This window comes from Humulus lupulus, chromosome 2 (assembly GCF_963169125.1).
Source record: "Humulus lupulus chromosome 2, drHumLupu1.1, whole genome shotgun sequence".
Classification (NCBI taxonomy): domain Eukaryota; kingdom Viridiplantae; phylum Streptophyta; class Magnoliopsida; order Rosales; family Cannabaceae; genus Humulus; species Humulus lupulus.
The window spans coordinates 146,266,396-146,282,751 of NC_084794.1; the positions used below are offsets into that span (position 1 = coordinate 146,266,396).

Consider the following 16,356-nt stretch of genomic DNA (forward strand, 5'->3'; position numbering starts at 1 on the left):
CTGATTCTTTCTTGTCAATTCTGTCATCGATGAAGAAATATTTGAGAATCCCTCCACAAATCGCCTGTAATAACCTGCCAACCCAAGGAAACTCCGCACCTCCAAGGCGTTCCTTGGCCTCGGCCAATCTCTCACCGCTTCTACCTTGGACGGATCCACCTTAATCCCTTCTGCGCCAACTATATGTCCAAGAAAAGTCACCTCCGGCAACCAAAACTCACACTTCTTAAACTTAGCATATAACTGGTGTTCCCTTAATCTCTATAAAACCTGCGAAGATGCTGTTCATGCTCTGCCTCTGAACTGGAGTATACTAGAATGTCGTCAATGAAGACAATGACGAACTGATCCAGGAAGTCCTTGAACACCCTGTTCATCAAATCCATAAAAGCTGTTGGGGCATTGGTCAAACCAAAAGACATGACCAAGAACTCATAGTGCCCATATTGCGTCCGGAAGGCCGTCTTCGGTATATCCTCATCTTTGATCTTCAACTGGTGATAACCAGATCATAGATCAATCTTTGAGAACACCGTCTTTCCCTGCAGCTGATCGAATAAGTCATCAATCCTTGGTAGAGGGTACTTATTCTTGATAGTCAACCTGTTCAATTCCCTGTAATCTATACACATTCTCAATCACCCGTCATTCTTCTTAACAAATAACACTGGAGCACCCCATGGTGAGTAGCTAGGTCTGATGAATCCCAAATCAAGAAGCTCCTGCAACTGTATCTTTGGTTCCTTCAACTTAGCTGGTGCCATTCTATATGGTGTCCTTGATACTGGCTCTGTCCCCGATGCTAACTCAATCTCAAACTGAATCTCCCTATGCGGCGGTAACCCTGGTAGATCCTCAGGAAATACGTCTAAAAACTCACACACCAATCTAGTCTCTCCTGACCCTGCTGGCATAACCTTAGTGGTATCCACTACACTGGCCAGAAAACCTATGCATCCCCCCTGCAACATGTCTCTAGCTCTCTGAAATCATGGGTACGCGGGGTTCACATACTGCACCCACAAAGACAAAAGGATCCTCGCCCTAAGCTCAAAAGTCACCATCTTCTTCCTGCAGTCAATAGTAGCCCCATATCAGACCAACCAGTCCATTCCAAAGATCATATCAAAATCCTCCATGTCCAACTCAATGAGATCTAACAAAAGTTCCCTACTATCAACCATCACTGGTAGTGCCCTAATCCATCTCCTAGAAACTACCAGTTCCCCTGTAGGCAATAAAGTCCCAAAGCTTGCGGTCCGATACTCACTAGGTCTACACAGTCTATCAATCACTTTACTAGAAACAAAGGAATGTGTAGCACCAGAATCAATCAATACAGTAAAAGGAGAGCCAATGCTAGAAAGCTGATCTGTCACTACCGAGGGACTAGCCTCGGCCTCTGCCTGTGTCAAAGTGAATACTCGAGCTGGAGTCAAGCTATCCACCTTTCCTGCTTCACCTTTCTTCACTATTGGACAGTCTATCCTGAGATGCCCCACTGTTTCGCACACAAAACAAGCTTTGGCTCGACATTCGCCCAGATGACATCTTCTACACCATGGGCACTTTGGATAGGTCCGCCACGCCTCACCGCCACCTTGACGGCCACCCTGACGACCCCGATCCCTCCTATTAGGACCAGCATCGGTTGAAGTGTCAGGAGTCTTTCTCTTGAAGTCACTGGGGCCTCCGCCCCTACCTGTCCCTGAATAAGGAGGCATCACTCTGCGGCCCTCGCGCCTCACCGCACTTTCCCTCCAAAACTTTTTCTCCGCTTCCTCAGCGGTAAGAGCCTTCTCAACGGCCTGGGCATAAGTTGTTCCTCCAGGTATTGTTGTAATCCTAACTTCCCGGGCTATCAAAGCATTAAGCCCCCTAATAAATCTATCATGCCTAGCAGCATCAGTAGGCATAAGATCTGGTGCAAACTTCACAAGCCTGTCAAATTTTAGGGCATACTCAGTAACAGTCATATTGCCCTGCACCAAACCCACAAACTCATTAACTTTTGCTGCCCTCACAGAAACATTGTAGTATTTCTGGCTAAACAAGTCTCAGAAGCCTTCCCAACTCAAAGTAGTGACATCCCTGGTCTGTGAAGCCACCTCCCACCAAATGCGGGCATCCTCTCTCAACATATACGTGGCACATGCCACTCTGTCATGTCCCTCTATCCTCATAAAATCCAGGATGTTGTGATCATAGTCAGCCATTTCCCAGCCTTCAATGGATCAGGTCCCCCCTCAAAGATTGGAGGTTGCTGCTTCCTGAACCGCTCATATAACGGCTCCCACCTGTTTCCAACCTCCCAAGACTATACAACTGGTACCACTGCAGGTGGTACAATAGGGGCAGTACTCTCTGATGGAGCCTGCTGTCGTAATAAGCGAATCTGTTCATCTTGGCAATGCAACCGAGGCTGCATATCTGCCATAAGTTACTGCCAGTTCTCAGGGACAGGTGGAGGAATATGGCCCTGGTCATCACCCCCGGTCCCACACCTAGTGCTGGCTAGTCGCGTAGATTTTCTTGGACGCATAGCTATCCAAATCAATCTGCAATCAACGACTCGGCAGTCAGACCATGATGACAGGGTAAAAACTTCTCCAAAATCCACCAAGGGAACATAACCAATCATAACCAATCAAAATATAGGAATTTATCCCCATGCATCGGCTGCTAATAAGCATGCCCCAACATTACCACACAACAGCTATAATATGAACATTCACCAATACACAGTACACAGTTAATCATCCAAATATTCATTTACATGCACAACAATGCTAATAGGCATGCCTTAATATTTTCATACAGCAGTCAAGGGCCAGACCCTATCAGTATCTCATACATCCTATTAATCCAATAAACAACAGCATTCATAATCCATTCCAAGCATATAAGCATATAAGCATACAAACACATTACCAAACCCTGAATTGAACTTGTCTCTAGCAGTGAATGTACATATCCAGCCAGTCTTCAGGAACCCTTAAACCTAGGACGCTCTGATACCAAGTTGTAACACCCTGGATAGCCAAGACCGCTATAGTGTGTGTTTATAAAGATGCAGGACTCGCTAATCAAGTCATTTAGTTAAATCCTGATACTGAAACCACTAATGAACTAGGGTTAAAAGGTTTTGGTCTCAAAAGTGTACATTCTACATAACAAAACATTTTATACATGGGATCCCAATAAGAAACAGCATTCGAAAGCCAGTTTACAAAAAAATCCCAAAGTTTAAACAACCATTAACCATTCTAAGGCAAAACAGACATTTCTGGTTCCCCTGTTCCTGTCTTCCCCTCAACCGTGGCGGCTGAGCAGCTAGTCATGTACATTCAGCTCACAGAGCTCTCTAAGTCAGGGCTGATCAAGCTTGCCCTTGCCTTTACCTGCACCACGTAGCACCCGTGAGCCAAGGCCCAGCAAGAAAACATAATACGCATGACAAATAACAATAACAGATAAATAATTCTTTAAGCATGATCAAACACTTAACATTCCACATTAACCATACAACACGTATTCAGAACCAGCGATGCAATTAATCACTAATAACAATCAAGTCACATGATAATCAGGGCCGACAACTTAGGGCGCACCCTCTGTTTACCCCACTGACTCCGGCCCGCTTAAACCGAGCTCAGTGCATAGTAAGCTGTCCTCAGCTACCAGTGGCCAAGCTGCGCCCTGTGCACTAGTGTAACCCTTGGCACTCTTAGGCCGTTGGTTTACTATTTACATGGCATAATACCATCCTTTCAAAGCATACATATTGGGGAGCCTGTAGTCCCATTACAAAAACACAACTGGGTACAGTTTTCTTACCTTTTATTTCCAAATTCACAGACTACGAGTGACGTCCCTCGAGCACGATCCGTTTCCCGAGCCCTAGCTTAACACCTAGTCACAACCAAGGTAATAAATTCAATTAATATTCTAACAAATGTTTACGGGTATAGTTCTAGCATCCGGGACATCAAATTCCGCCAAGCATGGTGGTGGAATCGATCCCGAGCACCCTAAATTAGATTCCCGCGCTTAAAATCCCCAAAAGATCAAGAATACACCTAAGGGCAGCGGCCCTTGAAACCTAGCTGCGACCCGCCCCTAAAACAGAACCCAAGCCCCTCATTAGGCAGACACGCGCCGCGACCCTGCCCTGTGGCGCCGCGGCGCTCCCCTTTGGCCGAGCCTCCCTGACTTCTTTGCTTCGTAGGGCCGCAGCGCTCTAGAACAGAGCCGCGACCCAACCCTTCGTGTCCAGAAAATCCACCATATCTAACATCCTAACCTTATTCAAAACCACCCCAAAGCACCCTAATTCAAAACCCATTAGTCACAAAACTTTTAACATGATTCTAACAACATAATCCAACAGAAATCCAGCTTAAGAACCTACTAAAATCCCATTTTGATTCCTGAAACCCAGCAGCTCAAAACACCAAAAATCAGTCATGCAAACTCAGATTTTAACCTCTAAATTACGAATTGAAGCTTACCTTCTTTGTTGAACCACTTCCTTAACATATTCCTGAGCTGAAATCCAAGCTTCTAAGCTTTAATTCAATCCTTAAACATCAAAACCATAAACACCCTTAATACTCAGCCAAAACTCAGAATTCTAATGCTCAAGAATATGATTCAGCCCTTACCTTTATCTTGGTTGAGTTTCCTTAGCTGAGCACTAGATTAAACCTTCAAGATTCCAGCTGATTTCCCTTGAATTCTAGTGTTTTTTTCTTGAAAGAGAGAATAGAAGGAAAAGAAGAGCAAAATAGGTCGGTTTGTGTTTTAGTCTACCGGTTTATCTTTTGTTCAGTCTAACCCTTGGTTAATTAAGTCAATTCCCAGGCTCGGGGTGCCGGAAACGTCCTTGAGGGCAAAACGATAAATTTCCCCAATATTCTTGCCTAAGCTTCCTAACCTAAAATATATCTCCATATATTTATTTCCATAACCCGATAACCCAAATAATCATCTAGCACCCGAATTACCCCTTGACTTAACCCAAGTCAAGTATTAAGCCCCGTTGTGACTTCCCGCTAATTGGCTCCCTAGGATCACCTCAAGTCGCACGTTGCAGACCTACCCACATAATAATGTGGTTCTCACAGATATAACATTTAACCACATTTACGTTCATATAATCATACAAGCATGCTTATCATATAATCATGCATTAAATCAATAAACTCACACATAAACCAATTATGCCCTCCCGGCATACTAATCAGGGCCCTTAAGCCATAACAGTAATTTTGGGTCGTTACAGAGACGATCATGGAATGCAAGTTTTCGGTCTGGTCATAACAAGGTTAATTTCGAGGCTCGGGGTGAGTCTCGGGGTAATTTTGAGGATTAGAACATTACCGGGAATTAAAGGGTAAGGGGTTATGATTTATTAGCATTTGAGGATATTGAGAATAACGGGAATTGGATGGCGTTAATAATGATTAACGAGATAGGCAGGAAATGATGATTTTGCCCTTGGTGGCCTTAAGGGGATTTGAAATGACCTAAGGATATTTTAGTCTTTTCACCCTAAGGGATATATATTAGCCATTAGATGGCTGTGGAAGTTAACCAAAATAGAGCACCATATTCACTTTCTCCCGATCATCATTTCCTCTCCATTTCTCTTTGGATTTTGAAGCTCTTTTTGAGGAACCAGGCTAGGGAACCAAGCCTTGAGGGTTTTGGGTTGTTCTCTACCATTGAAGGGGGTCATAAGCGGAGATTGAGGTGAGTTTCTGGCCATTAAAACCTTAGTTCTTGCTCTGTTTTTCTATTTGAGTTTCAGTTGGGTTTTGGGTTGAAAGTTGAGTTTCAATGGGAGTTTTTGGCTAGGGTAACTTGAGTTGTGTTGCCTAGGACATGTGTATATGGTTTTTGGGTTCAATTGGGGGTTTAAAATGAGGTTTGGAAGCTTTTGGTTCAGGTTGGAAATGCTGAAGTCGTAGGGGAGAAGAACCAAAGCATTTCTGCCTGGTTGTAGCGCTACAACGCCCACAAGGGGGCGCTATAGCGCTAGCTGAGAGTTTGGCAATCTGCCTAGAGCGATGGGGTGCTAGGGGGGTAGCGCTATAGTGGTACCCTGTTTCTTTAGATTCATGTTTTGGGTGTTTTTAAGGGTTTTTGGCTCGAGGTTTCAATTCCTAAGGCTCGAGATCGAATCTACTCACCGTTTGGGTACAATTCGGGGTCCTGGGAGTAAAGATTAGGTCAAGACCCTTTTATTGTTGATTTCATTAATTGGATGTTGTATTTGGTTATGACTAGGTGATCGCTAAGGGATTAAAGGATCGATAGTTCTCAAGGATCGTTCAATTGTTATTTCTCACTCGAACTAGAGGTAAGAAAACTGCACCCAGTATGTGATGGATGTGGTGCACGAGAAACATGTGGTTAGGGCATGCCATGAATGTTGAATATGATATTGATCAGAGGTTAAGTCTCTGTGTTTGTGCATGATCCTAATTATGCTAGCAATTGTTATGTAAGCATGTTGAATGCCTTACATTTGGATAATTGACATATGATATATGCCTGGTAGCATTGCTTACTTGTGCGTGGCACTGACTTACTAGTCAGAATCGCCAATGGTGTCAGAATTGACTGTGAAGTTGTGACTTACTAGTCAAGTTCGACAGCAGTACTGAGCACCGGTCGTATATTATTGACCTGTGAGTCAGAAATGACATAAGCGTCATGAATGCAGAGCCAAAAAGATTAGATCTAATTGTCATCTGCATTGAATGACTCATCATGAACACTAATGCCAGACCGACCTCAAGTTTGTTTAAAATTATAAGCACTTGTCTAGTTCTATGACTAGTCACTCAGAGCTAGGGCCAGAAGGCTCAGGTGACCGCATCGTCACATGGCTAAGGGTACAGAACCCACACTAGTGACTCCCTGGTCACTCACTTGGTTTACGTAGTGACTCCTGCATCAATCACTCATCTAAGGGTGCAGATCCCATGTTAGTGACTTGCTCACCAGTCACTCATCTAAGGGTGCATATCCCATGTTAGTGACTTGCTCATCAGTCATTTATCTAAGGGTGCAGATCCCATGTTAGTGACTTACTCCTCTATCACTCACCTGATTAGGGCTATATGCCCCAACATGGTTACCGGAACCTCAGGTGTAAATCACTCATCTGTTTAGGATTGACTTGATAGTCATCCATACAGGAGGGCAGGGCTCACAACCATCATTATTTGAACTTATTTGCATGTGTGATTAAGGCTATTATTGCTAGGCATTTGGCTCACGAGTGCTATGTGGTGCAGAAAAGGCAAAAGAAAGCTGGACCATCCTTGAGTTAGAGAGCTTAGGTGACGATGTGTACATATGCGGCTGCTTGACCACCACAACCGAGGGTTGAAAGAGGAACTAGGGTTAAACCCTATTTTGCCGCTTAGGTCGACTGGTTGTAAATATTTTCTTGTAATTAACCTTTAAATTATATTTTTGGGATCCCAATGTATACGTTGAACATTTTAGTGAAACGTTATATCTTAACTAAATTTTTTAACCCTAAACCACTAATCATACTTAGTAACACGATTATGGCCAAATGGCTTGATTAGCGAGTTTAGCACTGTTTAAAATGCACACCGTAATAGTCCTTGGAGTTAGGGCATTACAATTATTGAACGATGATGATGGAGGTATCCACGTTTGACCCAGGCACCACGAACAACAATGATGGAACATCAATGAACATACATTGATTTGCAGCCCCTACCGCTAGAAACTCAACCCGGCCATTGAGGACGACTTTGGTGTCGATCTCCTTTCAACGACAAATGCACTGTTGAATTTCACTTCGGTGTGGAGTGAAGGAAAGAGCAGGGATGTGAGTGTCAAGGTGAAGGAAGAAGAGTACCCAAATCTAGTTGCAAGAGAAGTAGAATAAGAGAAGAGGGAAAATAAAAAAAAATTAATTAAATTTTTTAATTTTCATTTTGTATTTCTATAAGGATATTAATTTTGATTTTCATTTTTGATGGGTTGGTCTTAATTTTGTTGTTGTTGTTAATCTTTGGGTTTATATTTAATTTGGATGTTAGGTTTAAGTTTAAATTATATTTGGAATTAAGATATTTATGTTTAATTAAAAAATAGTTTTATTATTATTTTTTTAAATCAATAAAATGAATTTTTTTATTTTAAAATCTATTTTTAATTATTTAATTAATTCAATAATTAAAAATTTTGAGGGTATTTTGGTCATATTGAAAAATAGTTTGACTAAAATTGGGCTCAGTGTACTATTTTGTTCCATTTTACAAAACACAGGTTTCAAATTGTCATTTAATTAAACAGAGGGCCCGATGAGTAATTTTTGTAAAACAAAGTGGTCAAAATAGTATTTACACTTTGATTTATTATTCTTTTTAATAAAAATGAAAGAGAGATTTTTGCTTTTTTTTTTCTTTCTAAAATTAAAACGGGTCGTAAGTTGATTGGTTGAGTTAATATACATATTTATATATTTATTTTGGACGGATTACAAGTTGCAAAATAGCAACCCAAGATTTGGTTGGGTGAGTCGCTCAACCTGAATGATAAACCACCCTAGTCAAAATGAGAAAAGTAAAATTCCATGGAGCTCGCTTTGATGAGATTGAAAAATTTAAATCTACTATCAAACATGAGAAGTATTTCACATTCTCATTCCCTCCTAAAGAATCCTATACCAAACAGCCTACTAGTCAATTCTAGATTTCAGCTGGGTTTATACTAAAAAAATTACTTGAGAAGAATCATTGATGAGTTTCCAACTAGGTAGATTAATGAAATTCAGTTTTTAGTATTTACCAATATTATTAAACCAGGTGAATTAATTAAGGAGCGGAAAGGTAATTGAATGTTGAAACAAATTTCAGATTTGTCGGGACAAAATAAGAACTTGTCACAACAGAAACTGAACACAATAAAAGACAGTGCAAAAATAATAAAGAACACAACAAATTTTTTCAAGGTTCAGAAACCTTGTCGGATAACCTACTTCTTGGGGCCACGCCTAGAGAACAAAACCAATTAATAAAGAATCACAAGTACAAAAACATTGACTTAAACAAAAGAAGACTCTCTCTTGAGATTTGTTGCAAATTTGTTGTACTTCTCTTCACTAATCTGATTTTGATTGAAACACCTAACCACTTGAACTCTCTTCAATGACCAACGAGTGCTTGCATCCTCCTGAAGCAAGACTTGTAAAATTATTTTTCCGAAGACTATAAGAATTTTTCTCAAATTACAACACGTATTCACTAATGAATGTGGTATAGACTCACCACAAAACTAAACACTCATTTTACTACAAGAACATGTGAATACAATGGTCTTAAATACAAACTATGAACCCTCACAAATATTACAATTCACTCACAAAACTATCCACCAAAGAGTTCACTTTTTCTCAAGGCCCTAGAAGCCTATTTATAGAAACCATTTTTTGCTCAGAAAGGTTGAGAAATAATCTCTAATAAAGGCAAGAATATTTGAAGATATTCCTGATTAATGAAAATTTGCCAATTTAGTTAACTCTGATCTAAAAGACATGAATTTCTCAAAGATTGTATTTCCTGTAGTTAATTATCCTGGAAAGCACAAAAATCAATAGAAAATATTCTAGAAATGAATTCGAATAAGCACAGAAAATTTTCTTTATAAAACGAAGATACAAATTCCCTTTATAAATATATTGCGAGAATATCAAACTAAATAATGAATTATTTGCAAACCTTACAAATTAATCCAATGTATTAATTATGAAAATCACAATAAAAAGGAATTTAAAATCATCTTTCAAATAAAAAGAAATCTCTATAAAATTTTCCAATTTTAGAATTTACAATCTCCCCCTTTGGAAATTTTATAGACAAGCATATCTATTTTTTTCAAAAGACCCTGCAAAAAAAAAAGTTAGTGCTTAAATCCACAAATAGTGAAAAGGGTCCCAAAATGACTCATTCTGCCAAATATAACCAAAGCACATAACTAATACAAGTAGCCAACACAGGTCAAAACATAATCAAAGCACAAAAAAATAGAGTACTCTCTCTCTCCCCCACATTGTCTAAGAAAATGCCAAAGTAAAAAAAAGAGGAACCAAAACAAAGACACATTTAGTGTTCTTTTACATGTATTGAAATCAAATAAAAGTAGATTGAGAGGAACTGAAACTGTCATGGAGTTGGAGTGGTAGAGGCATTGATGATCGCCAAAGAAGCAAAAATTTGGCGCTGAGTATCCTCCATGGCAGTGAACCGCTCGGAGCGGCTGGTAATACCTGTCTGAACAGAAGTAAGAGTAGTTTGAACAACAGGGGAGTCAGACTTGACATCTCCAGACCCAGAACTTGCTAAGTTAATGCCCTTGACCTTTCTAGCTTTGGTAGGATCATTATTATCTTTGACCTCTTTGATAGTGTAGTAGGACAAACCAAAGGAGGAATCAAGGTCTCATAAGACCTTTTCTGTAACGCCCTACTACCTTAGAGTCGTTACCAAGTGAGTTTTACAAAAAAAAATTGTGCAATTAACTTGCTAACCGAGGTTTTTAAAACAAAAGTGTGACTAAGCAAAAGCTAAGGCTGTAATCTTTTTGAAAATACTTTACTTTATTGAAAACTTCTAGTATCTATAATTTGGGATCCCAAAATAAGGTTTGCAAAATATTTACAAGTTAAAATAAGTTTACAGCTGATTGACTATCAAAATTACAGGTTAATACAGCCATTTTTAAAAATGCCCCCAACCAAAGCAGTCGGGCAGGCCAAACATGTACGCGTCGCTTCATGCTCTCCATACTCATGGCTAGTTGACTTTATCTCTGCCCTTACCTGCAACACAGAGCACCCGTGAGCCGAAGCCCAACAAGAAAACTCAAACAACACATATCATATGCATATTATATAATCAACCTATCAGATAATCCACAGATAACCAAGTAGTCCATTAGACTAAACAAACATTCCACGTGCTAAGTGTTACTTCCGGCCCCGCTGCCGTTCTCGGCTTCCTTGTCGTTCTCAGCTCATTTTCCGTTCTCGGCACCTTTTCCGTTCTCAGCTCATTTGCCGTTCTCGGCACCTTTGCCGTTCTCAGCTCATTTGCCGTTCTCGACACCTTTGCCGTTCTCTCTACTATAATCACATATAGCACAATTCAAATAACATTCAAACATATAACAATTCAATCAAAACTATACCATAACATGTAATACAATTTAGGGCCATGCCCTGCATTAACACTATGGGTCCATGCCCTGTCCTACAGGTGCTACAGTTTTCTTACCTGTATCCCGAGCTTCACAGTGCACCAAAGTCACGAGCACGAACCTCTAACTTGAGCCTCGCCGAAACCCTAGTCACAACACATAAAACATTCATTAATACTAACCAATTCCAAAACCACTTTCCAGTACCAATCCCGTACTCTCGGGACCTCCAAATTCCTAAAACAATGCATCGGAAACATCCCCCGAGCCCCCGGAACAAATGCCCAAAAATGCAAAATTTCCCATCCTGAAAATTGCCTAGCGCCGCGGCGCTACCCGTAAGGGCCGCAGCACCCAGAGAAGTCAGAAAGTCTTCCCCTGACCTAAAGCAGCCTCGCACCGCGGCGCCCAAGAATAGGGCCGCGACGCTCCTTCGCGAACCCAGAAATTCTGGGTTTTTCTCCTGCAATTCCATCATCCAAAACACCTCTAAACCAACCCAAACACATATCTAAACCCCAAAACCAATTTGAAACCTCAAATGAACCATTTTACAACCTATACACACTAGCATCAAGATCATACACACAATCATACTCAAAATCCACCCATTTCATTTCAACTTCAGAAATTTAAACCCATAAACCAAAAACTTAAACCATGCTTCAAATTTCTTAAACCACAAGAGGAACAAATCTTAAAATTGCATAGAATCCTTACCTCAAGTGGAGAATTCACCCTTAAGCTTCCTTGATTCATCTCCTAAGTCTCCAAATTTCAGCTCCTTCTACTCCTCTTCTTCTTCTTCTTCTTCTTGCCCGAGGTTTCCTTCTAGCTTTTCTTCTCTCAATTTTTTAACAAAACCACCAAATGGTTAAGTGCTAAACCGTGCACCCCTTTTTCCCAGCTGAAAATTATCTAATCCCCTGCCAAATGACCATTTTACCCCTCATAGAAAACCTTTCCTAACTAAACCTTCAAGGGCACTCTAGTCCTTTCTCCTATATTACAATTTTACCATTTCCCATCTAAACTTGTTACTCTCAGCAGTTACTAATGGTTACTCAGGTTACTCAATCACCAATAACCACTAATTCTTAACTCAAACATGAAATTCTCAAAGTACCCCTAGGCTCCTCCCGAGCCGGGTATAAAAATCCTGTTGTGACTTCTAAGTTAACTAGCTCTCTAGGACCGTCTCGGCACGTGCATCACAATAAAATCACCACACTCACGTGGTACAAATCACATAATACAATTATCACATTTATGCCCTCGGCGGGCTAAAATTACCAATTTACCTCTATCATACAAACGGGGTTCACATGCATATTTATTTCACCTAAACATGCATTCTAACCACATATTCATTAAATTCACATAAATTAATGCAGTATAACAATTATTTCCCTCCAGGCACACTAATCAAGGCTCCAAGCCTTATTAGCAAATTTAGGTCGTTACATTTTCAAAGGTCGTTAAGAGTCAAACATCAAGTGTTTACCTTTGCGCTTTGCACCACTCAAGGATAGTATCTGATCATAGATAGCAGAAGCAAGACCAACAGTGACACCATTCCCAATTTTAAACAACAGGAAGGTAATATCTTGGGTGATGGTCGAAGAGTGAGTGGTGGGAATCCAATTGAACATGGAAAACTTGAAAAGAGTACCATAGTAGTGTGTAAGGTCCGAGACTCTGAGAGATGCACTCGATTCCCACACCATAGCTTGGCCAACTAATTCAGAAAAAACTTGATCCTTTGCAAATTCAATGGAATCATCAATCTTATCCGGAACTAGATTTAGAACCTTAAGAATTTCTACAAAACTAAACTTATACCAATGACCTCTAACATAAACCATATGAAACATAAAGGAATTATGATCAAACAACTCATCATTCAGATTGGCATAAAATTCCTTAACCACCCGAGGCACATAACCTTCAAATCCAGACAAAGAACGTAACCATCCCCTTTCTTCTAATGTAAGCAATACCCCAAAAACACGATGAGGAGAAAAATGAAAATTATGTTCACTAATGAAGTGCCGATGCTCATAAAATTGTATATTTTTCTTATTACCATTAAAACAGAAAGTAATAGAATGAGCTTTGAAAGAGGAACATGAAGAGCGAATTGGGGCACCGTTGTGTTTGGTGCTTTTGGCAAACAATTCAGGAAAAGCCAATGGCTTTTTTTCTTTGGGATTAGAGGCAACATGAGTAGTTTCTAATGGGTCTTCTTCATATTCTATCACCAACTCCGAATCTTGAAGAAGAGGATCTTCTTGAGGTTCTTCATGAATCGTCTCAGTCAGAGTTGGGTCCAGCTCAGGCAACGAATCTTGAGTTTCAGAAGAGACATACTCTGAGGAAGTGCAAGCAAGAGGATTGATTTTTGCCTTAGTTTTGAATTTAGATAAGGGAGTGGAATCAGAGATATTGCTAGTACCTTTCCCCTGGGCTACTTTGGTCTTCTTGGTCTGCTTTGGGTTAGCGACTTTGGATTTACGCTTGCCCTTTGCCTTGGGTGTCAGTACATTAGGATATAATGAAGACTCAGAGTCTTGAGTAGATGGATTAGTCTCGACTTCTGTGGAGACAAACTGTTGAGGGCATGAGGTCGGAGATGGCTTCTGTTTGGAAGGACCTTCGAGTAAGGCGAGTGGAACTGATGAGGATAGGTTTTGCTCCACATTGAGGTCGGAAAAGGTTACACCTTTATTTGACACTCCAATTAATGGAGATCCCTCAGGATCTTGAAGGGCGAGGGAATTCTTCCTTGCTGTAGTTTTGGGTCGACAATCTGGATGAATTGAGGCAGCTGGTAGCGATGAAGTAGCGACAGATGGGGTTGACACTGGAACTGGTGGAGTGACTGAGGGATCCATCTCAGGAATTGTCTCCTTCTGAGGCTTCGTTTCTTTGGAGGTGGAACCACGGCCTCGGGTCTTCATGGATGCTGAAAAGAAACGAAAGGAGACACACAAAGAAAAAAAAAACTAGAACCCTAGGCACAAGTTAGCAAGAAAGAGGAACAAGAAACACTTAGAACCAAAATGCCAAAGGAAATCTGAATATATAGAGAATTCGATGAACAAATGAGGCAAGTTTGAAATTGGGTAACAAAAAAAAAAAAAAAAAAATGGGTAACCGATTTTTGTGTGATAAATGCCAAACAAATCTCATGTAAAGCCCTACTTCCTTAGAGCCGTTACCAAATGAGTTTGAAACGTGCTAATCAATCGCTAATCGAGGTTTTAGGTCAAAATGTGTAGTTAATTAAAATGTAACTTGTTTAAATAAGATTTTGGTATAAAAAGTCAGTCGTTCTTTTAGATCATGAAAAAGGGTTACATTGGGATCCCATATGTAATGATCCAAAATCACTAATATGGCTTAAGGGCCTTGGTTAGTGTGCCAGGAGGGCATAATTGGTTTATGTGTGAATTTATTAAATTAACGTGTGATTATATGATAAACATGTTATATGGATATATGAATATAGATGTGGTTGTATGTTATATTTGTGAGAACCACATCATTATGTGGGTAAATCTGCAGCGTGCGGCTCGAGGCGATCCTAGGGAGCTAATTAGTGTGAAGTCACAACGGGGCCTAATGTTTGACTTGGGGAAAGTCAAGGGATAATTCGAGTATTAGATGATTATTTGGGTTATCGAGTTATGGAAATAAATATATGGAGACATATTTGAGGTTAGGAAGCCTAGGCGGGAATATTGGGGAATTTTACCATTTTGCCCTCGGGGACGTTTTCAGTACCCCGAGCCTCAGGATTGATTTAGTTAGACTAAGTAAACTGAAAGCCGTAGACAAAATAAGGAAACCGACCCATTTCTATTTCTTTCTTCCTTCTCTTCCCTCTCTCAAGAAAGCTATAGAAGCCTAAGGAGAATCAGCTGGAATTCTGTGTTTGAGCAGAATTTGTGAGGGATTAGCTTAGTTCTAACCAAGGAACACTCAACCAGGATCAAGGTAAGAATTGAAATTCATTATGGAGCATTAGAATTCTGAGTTTATCTGAGTATTAAAAGTGATCATGGTTTTGATGATTAAGGGATGAATTGAAGCTGAGAAGCTTGGGTTTTAGCTAAGAAATTGTTAAGGAGGTGGTTCATCAAAGGAGGTAAGCTTCAATTCGTAGTTTAGAGCTTAAATTTTAAGTTTTCATGACAGGTTTTTGAGTTCTTTAGTTTCTAGGTTTTAGAAATCAAAATGGGATTTTAATGAGTTTTTAAGCTGGATTTCTGTTGGATTATGTTGTTACAATCATGTTAAAAGTCTTGTGATTAATGGGTTTTGGAATTAGGGTACTTTGGGGTGGTTTTGAATAGGGTTAGGATGTTGGAAATGGTGGATTTTCTGGGCACGAAGGGTTGGGCCGCGGCTCTGTTCTAGAGCGCTGCGACCCTGCGAAGCAAGGAAGAGCCAAGGAGGCTCTGCAATGGGGAAGAGTCGTGACGCCACATAGTAGGGCTGCGACACCACATAGTAGGGCAGCGGCGCGTGTCTATCTTCAGAGAGGCTTAGCCTCTGTTTTAGGGGCGGGCCGCGGCTAGGTCTTAGGGACCGCAGCCCTTAAGAGCATTTTTGATCTTCTGGGGGTTTTAAAGAGTGGGAACCTAACCTAGGGTGCTCGGGATCAATTCCACCACCGTGATTGGTGGAATTCGATGTCCCGGAAGCTAGAACTCCACCCAGAAATATTAACGCAATTATTAATGGTACTCCCTATCTTGGTTGTGACTAGGTATTAAGCTAGGGCTCGGAAAGTGGATCGTGCTCGAGAGGCGTTGCTTGTAATTAGTGAACTTGGAAATTAAAGGTAAGACAACTGCACTCGGTTGTGGAATTATAATGGGACTAAGGGTTCGGTATTTTGTATGCTTTGTAAAGGATGGTATTATGCCATGTAAATAGTAAACGAACGGCCTAAGAGTGCCGAAGTTTACACTATCGCATAGGGCACGACTCGGCCACTAGTAGTTGAGGACAGCTTATTATGCACTAAGCTCGATTTAAGCGGGCCAGAGTCAGTGGGGAAAACAGAGGGTGCGGCCTAAGGTGTCGACCTTGATTATTATG

General features: G+C 40.6%; 1 protein-coding gene across 1 annotated transcript; it reads right to left on the minus strand.

Moving 5' to 3' along the window:
• Positions 1–12,725: 12,725 nt before the first annotated feature.
• LOC133814823 (uncharacterized) lies at positions 12,726–14,207 on the minus strand. The gene has a single exon (XM_062247736.1). The coding sequence runs from the start codon at positions 14,205–14,207 to the stop codon at positions 12,726–12,728; it is 1,482 nt and encodes a 493-aa protein (XP_062103720.1).
• Positions 14,208–16,356: the final 2,149 nt, after the last annotated feature.

Coding starts and splice junctions, on each gene's coding strand:
- LOC133814823 (XM_062247736.1), bottom strand. CDS start 14,207: ATGAAGACCCGAGGCCGTGGTTCCACCTCCAAAGAAACGAAGCCTCAG.